This window comes from Helianthus annuus, chromosome 2 (genome assembly GCF_002127325.2).
Source record: "Helianthus annuus cultivar XRQ/B chromosome 2, HanXRQr2.0-SUNRISE, whole genome shotgun sequence".
NCBI lineage: Eukaryota > Viridiplantae > Streptophyta > Magnoliopsida > Asterales > Asteraceae > Helianthus > Helianthus annuus.
Window position 1 is genome coordinate 135,149,690 of NC_035434.2, and position 16,627 is coordinate 135,166,316.

At 42.7% G+C, this 16,627-nt stretch overlaps 1 protein-coding gene across 1 annotated transcript; it reads right to left on the minus strand.

The window, feature by feature from the left end:
* Positions 1-15,424: 15,424 nt before the first annotated feature.
* On the minus strand, positions 15,425-16,039 carry LOC110942698. Its single transcript, XM_022184467.1, has one exon. It carries the CDS (start codon positions 16,037-16,039, stop codon positions 15,425-15,427), a length of 615 nt encoding a protein of 204 aa, XP_022040159.1.
* Between the last annotated feature and the right edge of the window lie 588 nt (positions 16,040-16,627).

Here is a 16,627-nt window from a genome sequence, read left to right on the forward strand (position 1 = left end):
CGTGAGTTATCGTAAATGCTGTATTAAGTTACTAACCTAGTTTGTGTGCATGTTATTTAAATTAGGTTAAAAGATTAATCAGTAGTCTAAACTCTGCCCGTATAAATCTAAAATATTAGCACAAGGTAGCTTCACTTTGGAGTTATTAAGGTACGGATCCTTACCCTACTTCTTGTTGTTTGATATTCAATTGTTATAAACCCATTGAATTCGTATATCTTTTCAACCTCATCACGTCTTTGATTATCGATTCATTTGACAGTCCGTCTAATTCCTATTCTAATCATAACTTTTGATTTAGTTTTCATGTCATGCGATAGTATTATGTTAGTTGTACTCATTATCGCATGTTCCAATATATGTCTCGTTTTGTTATGAAAATAAGTTTTATAAGTTATGTGAATAAGACCATTTGTACTCTGATACCCCGAGTATCGCTTCTCGTGGAGTGTCCCACGAGCATGTTGTTGCGGCATCGACATCATGTGCTCCAACCGTGACGGAGAGATCAGTTCACGGCGTCTCTTAAGTACAAGTGTGGTACATAAGGCTATTAGGAGGCGTATGGATCGATCCTAGGATTTAAGTATAAGGAGGTGGATAACGGGTATGCCAATTCGCCATCTCATGTGATAATTATGCAGGAGTAGCTACCTGTGTATTGTCACGTTTTAAGTTTGCTCATGGGTACATCCGTAAGATATGATTATGAAATTTTTTTCTTGCATCATATCATTTTCGCATAAAGTTCCATCCGGATAAGATTTCATATAAAGCGTTATTTGTTATTTGAGCCTATAATTCCGTACTGAGCATTCGGCTCATTCCATAAACTTTTTTGTATATACAGGTCCACAGGTTACTTTGGGAGGGGAAAAGAGAGAAGAATAAAGCCTAGGAATAAATCTGAAAATGTTAGTTAATTAAGTCGAATGTCTCCGCTTGTATATTAATCTTAATTTTAATGGTCGTGTGGTTGTATCCTTATCAAATAAATAAATGGAATTATGACTTTTTGTTTATGCTACCGTTATTGTGACACGTCAGCCCTTCCGGGTTGGGGTGTTACAGCTATGGTATCAGAGAAAAGGTTCTTTCCTGTAGAAAACTTGAAGATAGTAATTAAGACCTGTGAGGAATGGGTAGATATCTATGATAGGATTCAACTTGATCTCTTATTTGGTTTAACTCCTATGTCTATTCTTATAGATGCCTCCTCGTCGTCCGCCACGTAGGAGTACTTGTACTAACCATGAACGTAACAACACTTCTTCGAATGAGACTCCAGTTGATCCAAACATAATTAATGCTATCAACCAGGCTGTTGCTGGGTTGCTTCCAAACCTTGTTGCTCAAACAGCTGAGGCCGTTATTCAACAAACTCGTCATCCAGAACGCACGAACACTAATCCAACCTCTGGTGGTGAAACTCGTGAGAATACCACGAACAATATTACTTATAGTATAGACATATGGATTAGTAAATTCCAAAAACAAAAGCCGAAATTCTTTAGTATCCCACTCGTTTACTAAGTACCTTCCGATAAGACCAACTCCCTTAAATCATACCTTAACCATTTCTACCCCCATGGAAAATTCATCCGTAATCACTTACGTATATAAGGATTGTCCGATCCGTATTGAATCTATTGTGTGTAAGGCAGACCTATTTCCAATACATATGTGTGACTTTGATGTTATTCTAGGAATAGATTGGTTGTCTAGACATCGTGTAACTATAGATTGTCATTCTCGCCGTGTTATTTTCGGTGATCTTCATCATCCCAGGGAACTCAAGCTCATAAATCTCTAAAAATATCTCTGCGCTCAAGGCTCGAAAATCCATATCAAACGGCTGTGCTGGATTCCTAGCATCGATTAAGGATACTTCTGCTAGTGTTAAGAGTATCGATAGCCACTCCGTTGTTCGTGAATATCCTGATGTATTTCCAGATGAACTCCCGGGATTACCACCCGACCGTCAGTTAGAATTCACCATCGACTTGATCCCTGGTGCCGAACCTATTTCTAAAGCTCCATACCGTATGGCCCCGATGGAACTGAAGGAGTTGAAGGAACAATTGCAAGAATTGTTAGATTTATGATTCATAAGACCCAGTGTTTCACCTTGGGGTGCTCCGGTCTTATTTGTGAAGAAGAAAGACGGTAATATGCGTTTATGTATTGACTACCGAGAGCTGAACAAGATTACTATTCATAATCAGTATCCTCTGCCTCGCATTGATGATCTCTTTGATCAACTTCAGGGGGCTCAGTTCTTCTCAAAAATCGACCTGAGGTCTGGGTACCATCAGCTAAAGGTCAAGAATGATGATGTTCCCAAGACCGCTTTTCGTACTCGATATGGTCATTACGAATTTTTGGTTATGCCCTTTGGGCTAACTAATGCACCCGCAGTCTTTATGGATTTGATGAATCGCGTATTTCACCAATTCCTAGACAAATTCGTTATTGTCTTTATCGATGACATTCTGGTGTATTCTAAGAGTCGCGAAGAGCATGAAGCACATCTACATGTAGTACTTGGAACCTTGCGGCATGAGAAGTTGTACGCGAAGTTTTCCAAATGTGACTTTTGGCTTAGCCAAGTGTCATTTCTAGGTCATGTCATATCAGCAGAGGGAATTATGGTAGACCCAACAAAGGTTGAAGCTATTACAAAATGGCCAAGACCCACTTCTGTTACCGAAATACGAAGTTTCTTGGGTCTTGCTGGCTATTACCGAAAATTTGTTGAAAGATTCTCGGTAATTGCTTTACCACTCACAAAACTCCTAAGGAAAGGGGTGAAGTACTCATGGAATGAGGAACAAGAGAAAAGCTTTGAAGAATTAAAGAAACGACTCGTATCCTCTCCGATACTCGCTCTCCCTTCTGGATCAGGAGGTTACCAAGTCTACAGTGACGCCTCAAAGAAAGGATTAGGTTGTGTGCTAATGCAACATGGGAAGGTTATCGCTTATGCCTCCCGTCAGTTGAAGCCTTATGAAGTTAACTATCCTACACATGATTTAGAACTAGCCGCAGTCGTCTTTGCACTTAAGATTTGGCGACACTATCTGTGTGGTGAAAGTTGTGACATCTTTACCGACCACAAGAGCCTCAAGTATATATTTACACAGAAGGAGCTAAATATGAGGCAAAGAAGGTGGTTAGAACTTTTAAAAGATTATGACGCAAATATTCAATACCATCCAGGCAAGCCAATGTTGTAGCTGACGCATTAAGCCGGAAGAATTCTGGGACTATATCTTGCCTACAAATTCAACCTCATATTAGGAGGGATCTTGAAAAGATGAACATTTGGATTCAGTTTAGTAAATCTGATGGATATCTAGCTAGAATGCAGATTGAACCCGACCTCATATCCTGGATCAAAGATGCACAAAAGCAAGATGGAGAACTTTGGGCAATTGTGCAAAATCTCAAGGTGGGTAAGCAATCTAAATTTAGTATAGACCATCAGGGGGTGATTTGGTACGGCAAAAGACTTTGTGTACCCGATAACTCCACCCTTCGTGAGTCATTGTTAGCCGAAGCTCACAGCTCACCATTTTCGATTCACCCAGGATCTACCAAGATGTATAGAGATTTAAGACAGAACTTCTGGTGGAATGGCATGAAGGAAGACGTTGCTCGATACGTAAGTAAATGCCTCACTTGCCAACAAGTGAAAATTGTACACAAACGAGCAAGCGGTCTGTTGCAGCCATTGGATATTCCCATAGGGAAGTGGGATGAGATCACAATGGATTTTGTTACTGGCTTACCTAAGACATTCAAGAAGAATGATGTTGTATGGGTTGTCGTCGATAGATTATCAAAGTCAGCACATTTTCTACCAATTCAGCAAGGATTTTCGGTTAATAAGTTATCCGAAATATTTCTTCAAGAAATTATTCGACTCCATGGCACACCATCTTCCACTGTTTCCGATAGAGACCCACGTTTCACCTCACGATTTTGGAAAGGTTTTCAGGCAGCTTGGGGTACACGACTGAAGTTTAGTACGACTTTCCATCCACAAACAGATGGGCAGTCGGAACGCACGATTCAGACCTTGGAAGACATGCTCCGAGCATGTGCACTTGAATGGTCTGGAAACTGGGATGAATATCTATGTCTTGTTGAGTTCGCTTACAACAATAGTTGGCAAGCAAGTATTGGCATGGCACCTTTTGAGCTTTTGTACGGTCGGAAATGTCGCGCACCATTATGCTGGGATGAAGTCGGAGAAAAGATTATTGAAGGGCCAGAATTAGTTCAGATTACAAATGAAAAAGTCACTATGGCCCGAGAAAAACTGAAAGAAGCTCAGAGTAGACAAAAGAGCTATGCAGATCAAGATAGACAACCCCTCGAATTTAAAATTGGTGACCACGTATTCTTAAAGGTATCACCTTGGCGTGGCGTTCGTAGATTTGGAATTAAAGGGAAACTTAGTCCCCGTTTCATCGGTCCATTTGAAATCCTTGAAAGAATTGGAGAAGTGTCATATCGACTGGCTTTACCGCCTCAACTCTCTCACGTTCATAACGTTTTTCATGTATCCTCTTTAAGAGGATATAATTATCATCCACTCCATGTCATTAGTTATCCGTTACTTACAATTCCAAAGATTTGTCCTACGAAGAGGAACCAGAAGCCATCTTAGATCGACAAGAAAGGGTTTTGCGTAGGAAAGTAATTCCGTTTGTTAAAGTCCTTTGGAAAAATCTCTCTGAACACGAAGCAACATGGGAATCTGAAGAATCAATTCATTCTCTATACCCTAATCTATTCTCGCAATAGAATTTTAGTCAAGTAACGGTAAATCTTGCTCTTTATATGTTCAATTGTTTCTGTTTACCGTCATTTATGCTTTACCTTATGTGAATATATTTTAGCTATGACTAAGCATATCTATGTAGAAAATGTCAGTACTAATAGTCTCTCTAAGTATCTGTAAGTCTCTATTAACTTTTCATACGGTAAGATATTTTATTAAGATACGTTATAAAAAGGACCATTAGGGCACATATATAAGGTAATTGACAAGTATAGTCATGACCTTAGTTATGAATTTCAGATACACATTTGTGGTTAGGAGATTCTGGTTATATAAGTTAGTAACTCTGTTATAAAAGTTTCGTTTCTGTTACTTATGCAATAGGTTATATTCTTATTTGAAAAATTTCGAGGACGAAATTTCTTTAAGGGGGTAATAGTTGTAATGCCCATAAATTTAAAATCATTATTCTAGAAATAAAAAGAATAATAGTAATTATAAACCACTAGAAAACCCTAATTAAGACACCCAAGCATGTCAATCAAGCAAGTAGGTAGGCATGTCAATCAAGCAGGTAGGTAGGCATGTCAATCAAGCAAGTAGGTAGGCATGTCAAGCAGGTAGGTAGGCATGTCAAGCAGGTAGGTAGGCATGTCAATCAAGCAGGTAGGTAGGCATGTCAAGCAGGTAGGTAGGCATGTCAAGCAGGCAGGTAAGCATGTCCCAAAAATTAGTATAAATAGAGGACATTGGGACTTGATCTGGGAAGTTGAAACGACGCTCATAAGTTCTGTGTACGTCGAGTTATAGTTAAATCAGTCCACAACACACACTAATTCACGAAGTGTTGCCACAATCAGGGTAATAACTCGATCGCTATTATGATTCATTTTCCGACTAATCAATATATCCAATGGATGTTTAAGTGCCGCCCACATTAGGGTTATACTTTGTCGTTCGTCGTTAATTCGATGGATGAGTTTAAGTATCGTACTTTGTCGTTCGTCGTTAATTCGATGGATGAGTTTAAGTATCGTACTTTGTCGTTCGTCGTTAATTCGATGGATGTTTAAGTATCGCACTTTGTCGTTCGTTGTAAGAATTTGATCTCGTGAGTTATCGTAAATGCTGTATTAAGTTACTAACCTAGTTTGTGTGCATGTTATTTAAATTAGGTTAAAAGATTAATCAGTAGTCTAAACTCTGCCCGTATAAATCTAAAATATTAGCACAAGGTAGCTTCACTTTGGAGTTATTAAGGTACAGATCCTAACCCCACTTCTTGTTGTTTGATATTCAATTGTTATAAACCCATTGAATTCGTATATCTTTTCAACCTCATCACGTCTTTGATTATCGATTCATTTGACAGTCCGTCTGATTCCTATTCTAATCATAACTTTTGATTTAGTTTTCATGTCATGCGATAGTATTATGTTAGTTGTACTCATTATCGCATGTTCCAATATATGTCTCGTTTTGTTATGAAAATAAGTTTTATAAGTTATGTGAATAAGACCATTTGTACTCTGATACCCTGAGTATCGCTTCTCGTGGAGTGTCCCACGAGCATGTTGTTGTGGCATCGACATCATGTGCTCCAACAGTGACGGAGAGATCAGTTCACGGCGTCTCTTAAGTACAAGTGTGGTACATAAGGCTATTAGGAGGCGTATGGATCGATCATAGGATTTAAGTATAAGGAGGTGGATAACGGGTATGCCAATTCGCCATCTCATGTGATAATTATGCAGGAGTAGCTACCTGTGTATTGTCACGTTTTAAGTTTGCTCATGGGTACATCCGTAAGATATGATTATGAAATTTTGTTCTTGCATCATATCATTTTCGCATAAAGTTCCATCCGGATAAGATTTCATATAAAGCGTTATTTGTTATTTGAGCCTATAATTCCGTACTGAGCATTCGGCTCATTCCGTAAACTTTTTTGTATATACAGGTCCACAGGTTACTTTGGGAGGGGAAAAGAGAGAAGAATAAAGCCTAGGAATAAATCTGAAAATGTTAGTTAATTAAGTCGAATGTCTCCGCTTGTATATTAATCTTAATTTTAATGGTCGTGTGGTTGTATCCTAATCAAATAAATAAATTGAATTATGACTTTTTGTTTATGCTACCGTTATTGTGACACGTCAGCCCTTCCGGGTTGGGGTGTTACATCAAGTGTTTAGCCCGTAAGGCTCATGACTACCAAATCAAGCACAAATAAACATAAATTGTTCATAATGTAGTTAGCTAACCAAGTTAAAGACAAGATTTAAATGGTGTTTGAGTAACCAAGTTAAAGACAAGATTTAAATGGTGTTTGAGTAGATCTTCAAGTGATTTAATCCTCTTCAAGGCTTCCTCTTGGCTCCAACAAGTTTCCAAGACCAGATTCTTGAGAGAAAAAGTCACCAAAATGCTCCCACTCCCTTGCAAATGAGCTTAGAACTCGTATTTAAACTCTGGGCGTTTGGCACTACCATGCCACCTTTTGGCACGGTCGTGCTTGGCAAGTGTCAGACCCACTTTCTCGAATGTTGACCAAGTATTCTACCATTTTGGGAAAAATCCCGCTCAAATGTTCCCGAGGTCGCACGACCGTGCTCGGGCATGGTCTGGTCGTGCGAGCCGATAGTGCTCGGCTACAACTACATCGTTCTCGGAAACAAGCTGATCAGGAGTTGATTTTGGCCTGGCACGGTCATGCCAGTGGTTGGCACGGTCGTGCTCCCCTGATTTTTGATGATTTGGCTGATAGATGCTAGTGCTGGCTGAGAGTGCCGATGTCGGAAGGCTTGGCACGGTCGTGCCACTGTTTGGCACGGTAGGGCCATATCTGGCAGTTTGCTGGAATGCACCATTTTTGCTCCAAAAGCCTCCGTTTCATCACCGGGCCGAAGCCCGGACCTGTATTTTCACAAACAACTCTAATGAGTACCAAAATCAATGAAAATACAAAGAGTTTTTGCATAAACGGGGCGTATTTGACGTTTAAAAGATGTATAAATTCTTATACATCAAACATCCCCACATTTGAAGTTTGCTTGTCCTCAAGCAAACTAAAATCAACAAAACTCTCTAAATGGCAACCATCTCAACTCGCATTTCATAAGCACAAACAAATAACTTGGGTCAAAACAATAAGGAGTGCTCGATATAAAGAAACGACCGAAAAGATATATGTAAAACATGTAAAATATGAGCAATGATCCATCTTAAAAATTCCTACCAATTTACCAAGCATCCTCACCATGTTCACACACACTCGGCTTAATATAGGTGCACATACAATTCATGGAGTATGTTTAGAACACTCGATGCCAAGACGATAACTATGCGATATCATAAGCTTGTGGAAGGATCAAAACTAATCACTCGGCAAAATATAGCATAAATCATGAGGTCTTGGTTGGGTTGTAACTTGGCTTGGGTTAAGGGTGTGGAAGTGGATTTTGAAAAGTGGCTAAAACGGTTGTAACCCGACGGTTTGACTAACTTAAAGCATAAGAAAAATAAAAACTATACAACTAAATGATAACTAACCGAGAGCTAACCAACAAGTATTTCTTTTCGATCCCAAAATCGCTCTAACAAAGCCATTTGATAAGGCTTTTCAACTATATTTCTTTGTTTTTTTTTACAATATCCCATGCTTAGGAGAGAACTAAGTATGTCTACTTAGCTAAAAACTCTTGATCATGAGTGATATAACAACTAAGACGAACTATACAAAAGCTACAAGTTAATCATTAACCGAACCGGGCTTCAAACCAAAAATGGGTTAAAAATATAAAAGGCTAATTTGGCTAAGTGGCTAATGTTTTGGGGTTTTCAAGAAACGAACGGGAAAGGCTCAAATTGGTTTAACTAGGGGAATAATTTGGGTTGGGAGGTGAATGAAAATGGCTAAAATGAAAAGGTTTCCTAATGCCTCAATCATTTCTATGCTTGTATTCTTGCTTTGTGGCCTCGAAATGTATACCTAACACAAGTTCTAAATCGCAATAGTTATCCGGCACACTCAATCTTTGCCCGCAATGAGCAAAAATAATCCTAAAGCTATAAGGCTCAAAAATAACTCACGGAAATGGGCGTATTGGGTAGATATGCAAGGCAAACAAGTAGGTCAATCGCTTGATTTCTCTTGCTCAATTTTATACAAAAAAAAACATATTACTTGACGGTTTTCCTTACCCGAGCGAAGCCCCCTTTTTGCTTTTACCCAATTTATTTGTCAAAAATTTTGGTGCTTATTTCGATACTTATGTTGATTTGATTTATATGCCACAAAAATTATTAAAAGAGAGCTTGCATTATTATTATTATTATTATTATTATTATTATCATTATTATTATTATTATTATTGTTATTTTGTTTTTTTTTTTTTTTGACAACAAAGCTCAAGCGATAGACCACCTCCCCACACTTGAATTGTACATCGCCCTCGATGTACAACAAAAAATTGAATAAGCAAAAGAATTGCGAATTCAATACAAATAAAGGAAGGCGGGAACACGAAAACTCCCCTGAAACATGAAGCTAGAAGCGGAACAAGATGAAGCAACTAGGAGCATCCACAACGAACTACCAGTCCTTCCACCAAGCCAACACCTCATTTGAACCAACACTGCACACATGTAGCAAACAAGATCAAACACATAAGAAGTTTACCCAAGCCATTTTTCCCTTGCCTTGGTTTATTAATTTAACCCACTAATCAAAACAATAAAAACTAAACATCTACGACGGAGGGGTGTACGTACGATGGAAAATGGCACACCCCTCAAACATGAAATAGTAGTAAAAATACGAGATGGGGGCGGGACTAAAACCTCCCACCAGTTCCCGAAGGACCGGCATCGTCCCTGCGATCAAACCTGGATCTACGCGCAAAATGCGGCGGCGACTGTATGTATGGATGGTTGATTGAGTTCGCGATGTGTTGCTGCGAACCAAACAACCAATCCATGTTGCGTCTGGTCTGCTCGTGCAATTCCTCCAAAAAGTTTCCCTGCCGGTGTTGCTCCGCGCGTATGAGACCCACATCTCGCCTCACTTCTTCTTTGTCCAATGCCAGCCCGTCCATGCGCCTCCAGAGGTCCAACGATGACGGCCCGGAAGGGCCGTAGGCGCCATAACCACCATGCTCACAACCTCCACCACCAAAGCCACCATACACGTTATCCCAGTTCGGGCTATCAAACCCGTGAATCACATGTCCAACCTGCATGTGGGGGTCCGTCCCCCAGCGCCCCCATGCTGCCCCTGAACCGGGATATCGTGCATATGCACATAATGATCGCCTCCATCACCATCATCACCATCATCACCACCACCCTCCTCAACTACAGGTAGCGGGTCCCAAATTCTTCCCATTCGGTCAACAAGCTTCGGAATCCTGTTCACTTTCCTGGTCAGATGCATCGAGTTTAGCTGTTGCAAATCGAGAAGGCCGTAGTCGCAAGCTTCGGTCAGGTGGTCTAACCGAACCCGATAAAATTTTGCAAGTTTAGTTGCAAAGGCTCCTCCACAAATCCGTGACGTGGGTGTCGACCCAACGCCTCGAAATATCGATTCTACAACGCTGACCGCTAGGTTACAGTTTGAACCAGAGATGATGCAGTATAGGTGAAGAGGTCACGGGTGGTGATGTTCCATGTGCTATCACCCCGACCTCCGATCACGTGGAAAATGGCGCGCTCGATGAATCTATGGAGCGGGTCAAGTATGCATGTAGCTTTGGCTCTACGAGGGTCCCAAATCCGACCCGGCACAGTGATCTCCTCCCAAAAGGCTGCCTTGTTTGCATCTGGCTCCCAATCCTACAGGCTCCCATGAAACAGTTCCGAGTCTATTTCATCGTCTTCGTATAACCCCAACACCGTCCCGAATCGACTTATTGATTGGTGATGCCATTTCCTCCCCAACCGGTATTTAACACCAGAACTTTTGTCGTAGACATCCGGACATGGGAAAGTGAATCGGAATGATGCGAAAAACTCGATAACTAGCTCCACGTATTGCGGTTCCGCGATCTAAAAAAGACGAGACCACGGGGGAATCATCAGATCATCGAACCTCTCGGACTGTCCGAGCAGATCCAAATCCACCAACTGCAGCTTCCTCATGGGCTCGATAAGGTGTCGGCGGGCCCACAATCGCTCCACTTTCGGGATACAATACCCTTCCCTGGCATTGTTTGAGAACTGCAAGTAGGGGTGATCCATCTGCAAGATTGAGACAAGATTAATCAGCAACCAAAACAAACAGGCAAAAATTTCGGGACTGGACAACATGGCACGGTCGTGCCACCATGTGGCACTACCGTGCGAGAACTGCAAATCAGTGAGTTTATGAAGATTTCTGGGAAAATTATGAAGTCTGGGTTTTTATTCCCCATGAGCACGACCGTGCCATCCCATGGCACCATCGTGCTCGGCCGTAAACTGCTCGATCTTGAACCAACAATTTGGTGAAGCACTGTCGTGCCACCATATGGCACCCTCGTGCCTGACCGATAACCGGCGACTGATCTTCGGCGATTTTCCGAGAAGCACGACCGTGCCACTATATGGCACCCTCGTGCCAGGCCGATCACCGGAAACTGATTTGAGCGATCTCTCGACAAGCACGACCGTGCTGTGTTTTGGCACCCTCGTGCCTTTTGGATTTTCTGGGCAATTTTATGAAGATTTGATGAATTTATGAAGAGCACGATCGTGTCTGGGTATGGCACCCTCGTGCGTGACGGAAACCAGCCCCGAAAAATCGCTCAAAACAGCCCCGAAACCCGGGTTTTTTCAACTTTTTGCTTAAGGGTTTTGTAAATCGGTCCATTGTGGTTCAAATCAACACAAAAAACACGAAAACGGGCTTGAATCGGGTGATTTAGACCAAGCCCTAAAAACCTAAAGAAACTAACTATGAAGAACAAGAAGAACATATCAACAAAACACATGAATCTAACCAGAAAAAGGATGAATCCATACCTGGAATGATGTTGGGATGCAAGAATTTCTTGGAGGAAGCTAGGAGATGCAGAGGATTCGTGAGTGCTTTGAAGTGGGTTCAAGTGAGGAAGATGAAGTTATGAAGAATGGGTTTGAATATTTATTAAAGTGGTTCTATTATTGATTCTGCAAAGGGACTAACACCAACAGTTGGGGAGTGCCAGAATTTTGATGATTGTGCTAATTTTCGTTTTTTTTTTGAAAATAGACATCTTTATAGACAAACTCCTTGAACCCGGGGCACTCACGAAGCATCTCCTACCAAGAAAAAGAACCGAACTAACATACCTGAGAGCCGGCAACAAGCTCTAACATCCCTCGCGACCAGAACGAACCGCAACCTGAAAAATAAAAAGACAACCACACACAAACATAATAACAAAAACAATAACCACACAAACATGCTAAGTTTATTTACGAGTCTTCAGCTAGACTCACCACCCCGAATTCACTTGTTCCTGGGGTGGAGGGTAACAACCTCCTCACTCGGGTCAACGGGCCCTCCAACATAAGCCTTTAACCTATGCCCGTTGACTTTAAACAACCGGCCATCCTCATGGCCTATCTCCACGGTCCCGTAAGGAAACACTGACCGCACAGTGTAGGGACCCGACCATCGAGATTTAAGCTTGCCAGGAAACAATTTGAGATGTGAATTATACAACAACACACGATCACCCACTCGGAATTCTTTCTTGTCCTTCAAGCGGGCATCATGGAGCGTCTTAGTACGTTCCTTGTATAGCTTGGAGCTTTCATACGCATCGTGCCGAAGCTCCTCAATCTCGTGAATCTGCACAAACCTGTTTTCACCCGCAGCAGCCATGTCAAGATTGACTGTCTTCAAAGCCCAGTATGCTTTGTGCTTGAGTTCAACAGGCAAATGACAAGACTTCCCATAGACCAATTTAAACGGTGTGGTGCCTATAGGAGTCTTGTAGGCTGTCCGAAAAGCCCACAGTGCATCGTCCAATTTCTCGGACCAATCCTTACGGCTAGAATTAACCGTTTTCTCCAAGATCCGCTTGATACCCCGATTAGTAACCTCGACCTGTCCGCTCGTCTGCGGATGATATGGTGTAGAGAATCGATGTTGCACACCATATCGGGACAATGCTGTCTCAAGCTGAGCATTACAGAAATGCGTCCCACGGTCACTAATTAATGCCTTCGGGGCACCAAAGCGAGCAAACAGCTTTTTCAAAAACCGCACCACTACCCTCGCATCATTAGTGGGAAAAGCTTGTGCTTCAGCCCACTTTGAAACGTAATCAACAGCGACTAGAATGTAGCGGTTGCCAAAAGAGGTCGGAAAGGGGCCCATGAAGTCTAGCCCCCATACGTCAAAAACCTCACAAACTTGGATGTCGTTTTGTGGCATCTCATGGCGTGCAGAAATGTTACTCGCCCTCTGGCAAGCATCACAGGACCTCACCCAATCGTGGGCATCACGGAAAATAGTCGGCCAAAAGAATCCGGAATCAAACACCTTCCTCGCCTTGTTGTTCGCTCCGTGATGGCCTCCCGTGGGTCCCTCGTGACAGTCGCGTAAAATATCCCTCGCCTCGTCCCCATGCACGCATCGCCGGATCATCCGATCCGCTCCTACCCTAAACAAGTAAGGGTCATCCCATAAGTAATGCTTAACATCCGCAAAGAACTTTCGCTTCTGCTGATGGGTCATCCCCTTGATCAGGATGCCACTAGCTAAGTAGTTTGCAAAGTCAGCAAACCATGGGGAATCATCACTAGTCTCGATCCTCGTGAGAAACTCGTGGGGGAAATTGTCATTGATGTTGGGCTCACAAGTTTCTTTCCCCTCGGAATGCTCAAGACGAGACAAATGATCGGTTGCTAAATTTTCAGCCCCTTTTTTTATCACGGATTTCAATGTCAAACTCTTGCAGCAACAAAATCCAACGTATCAATCTCGGTTTAGCATCCTGCTTGCTGAAGAGATACCGAAGGGATGCATGATCCGTGTACACAATGGTCTTGGAAAGGACAAGATATGATCGAAACTTATCGAAAGCAAAGACCACAGCTAGGAGCTCTTTCTCTGTCGTGGTGTAGTGCTCCTGAGCGTCATTCAAGGTCTTGCTCGCATAGTAAATCGGGTGAAAGTGTTTATCTTTCCTTTGACCCAAGACAGCCCCGACTGCGAAGTCACTCGCATCACACATCAACTCAAATGGCAACTCTCAGTCGGGAGCAACCATGATCGGGGCATTCACCAACTTCTCCTTCAACAGCTCGAATGCCCGAAGGCATTCATCGGAGAACACAAACTGGGCATCCTTCTCAAGGAGCTGAGTCATGGGACTAGCGATTTTGGAAAAGTCCTTTATGAATCGTCGGTAAAAACCTGCATGACCCAGAAAACTCCTAATAGATTTCACGGATGTGGGAGGCGGGAGCTTTGAAATCGTCTCGACTTTGGCTCGGTCAACCTTGAGCCCCGCCTGTGAAATCTTGTGCCCAAGCACAATGCCCTCCTTCACCATGAAGTGGCACTTCTCCCAGTTTAACACAAGGTTGGCCTCTTCACATCCAGCCAACATCTTTTTCAGATTCCCGAGACACTGATCAAAAGAACTCCCAAACACAGAAAAATCATCCATGAACACCTCCATGGAGTCCTCAATCATGTCGTGAAAAATGGCTACCATACACCTCTGAAATGTAGCCGGGGCATTGCACAGTCCAAAGGGCACCCGCCGGTAGGCGAATGTGCCATAGGGACATGTGAATGTCCTCTTCTCCTGATCCTCAGGAAAGATGGGAATCTGAAAATAGCCCGAAAAACTATCAAGGAAGCAGTAGTACATCCTGCCTGACAACCTCTCCAACATCTGATCAATGAAAAGAAGGGGGAAGTGATCCTTCCTCGTGGCATCATTGAGTTTGCGGTAATCAATGCAAACTCTCCATCCGGTGACAGTACGAGTAGGAATCAACTCGTTTTTCTCATTGGTCACCACTGTCATTCCTCCTTTCTTCGGGACTACCTGTACAGGGCTAACCCAAGGTGAATCAGAGATTGGATATATCAAACCTGCATCAAGTAGTTTGATGACCTCTTTCTTCACAACCTCCTGCATGTTCGGGTTCAAACGCCTCTGATGCTGTACTACAGGTTTAAAGTCCTCCTCCATCAAGATCTTATGGGTACAAAAGGATGGATTGATCCCTTTTATATCCATAATCTTCCAAGCAATCGCCTTCTTGTGCTGCTTCAAGACTTCAAGCAATCGATCCTTTTCTTCTTTCGACAATCCAGCAGAAATGATGACAGGCAAATGAGTCTCACCCTCCAAGAAAGCATACTCCAAGTGATCTGGAAGCTCCTTAAGCTCAACCGAAGGTGGATCCTCAATAGAAGGGCGTGCTTTAGGCTCAGTCATCGCGATCCACAACCTCAAAAACCTCGGGACACGGGGGAGATGCGTGACCTATCAAACAGGTCACCTCCTTAATCATTCGGTTCGCACTAGGCGAACCAAAAATCTCCCCACCCATCAACTGTGTGTCCATAACATCCTCCTCGAATGTAGCATGAAGATGATCACTCACATAAGTATTGATAGTCTCAATGAAGTAGAGTGTATCATCCTGACTCTATGAGTGTTGCATGGATTTCCCTATATCAAAGGTAACCTCCTCGTCATCAACCCTAAGAGTAAGTCTACCGGTGCAGACATCAATCAAGGCCCTCGCAGTGGCTAGGAACGGGCGACCTAAGATAAGTGGAACGTTTTTATCCTCATCCATGTCCAGAATCACGAAATCGACAGGAAAGACAAACTTGTCAATTTTCACCAGCATATTCTCAACTATGCCTCGAGGATACTTCACTGAACTGTCGGCTAGCTGAATGCTCATACGAGTCGGCTTGGGCTCTCCCAAGTCTAGCTTAGCAAAAACCGTGTATGGCATGAGGTTTATGCTAGCTCCAAGAACAGCTAAAGCATCACTGACCGACAAACTACCGATCAAACACGGGATAGTGAAACTCCCAGGATCATTCATCTTCTTCGGTAGTTTGTTCTGAAGAACTGCTGAACACTCCTCATTCAAGGTCACCTGCGAAAGCTCCTCAAGTTTCTTTTTGTTGGATAGGATATCCTTCAGAAACTTGGCATACTTAGGCATTTGAGCAAGTGCCTCGACAAAAGTTAAATTTATATGAAGTTGCTTAAAAAGCTCGAGGAATTTACCATAGTGTTCTTCCATTTTCTGCTTCTTCAACCTCCCCGGATATGGAATGGGAGGGACATACTCTCTCACTGGCTCCTTGGGTCGTGCGGTACTTGCTGGGACTCGCCTCTATTGCACCTCACCCGGAGACTCAGCCTCAATCTCCTCATCAACCTCATCGTCATCGACTGGCTTTTCTGAAACAGCCGAAGGGATGGCTTGAGCGGTCTTGCCGCTTCTCAACGTGATGGCCTTTGCAGTAGCATTTGGATTAGGCTCTGTATTGCTCAGAAGGCCCCCCTGTTGCCTCTCAGACAACATCTTGGCAATCTGGCCAACTTGGTTCTCAATGATCTACATGGAAGCCTTTTGGCTTCTCAACTCACTCTCGTGCCTCGTGAAACGGCCATCATACTCCCTAAAGCGCTTCTCATTCTCCGCCTTTTGAGTGTTCTGACCAGCTAAGATTTGACTAAGCATATCATGCACACTAGGATCGCTAGAGGAAGGTGCCTGCTGAGGTCGAGGTGGACCATATGCTCCATGAGCTAGAGCTGTGGGACGTGGAGCAAATCCGAGCGGATGCTGGTTAGAAGCATCAGGCTTCCAACTAAAGGTTGGATG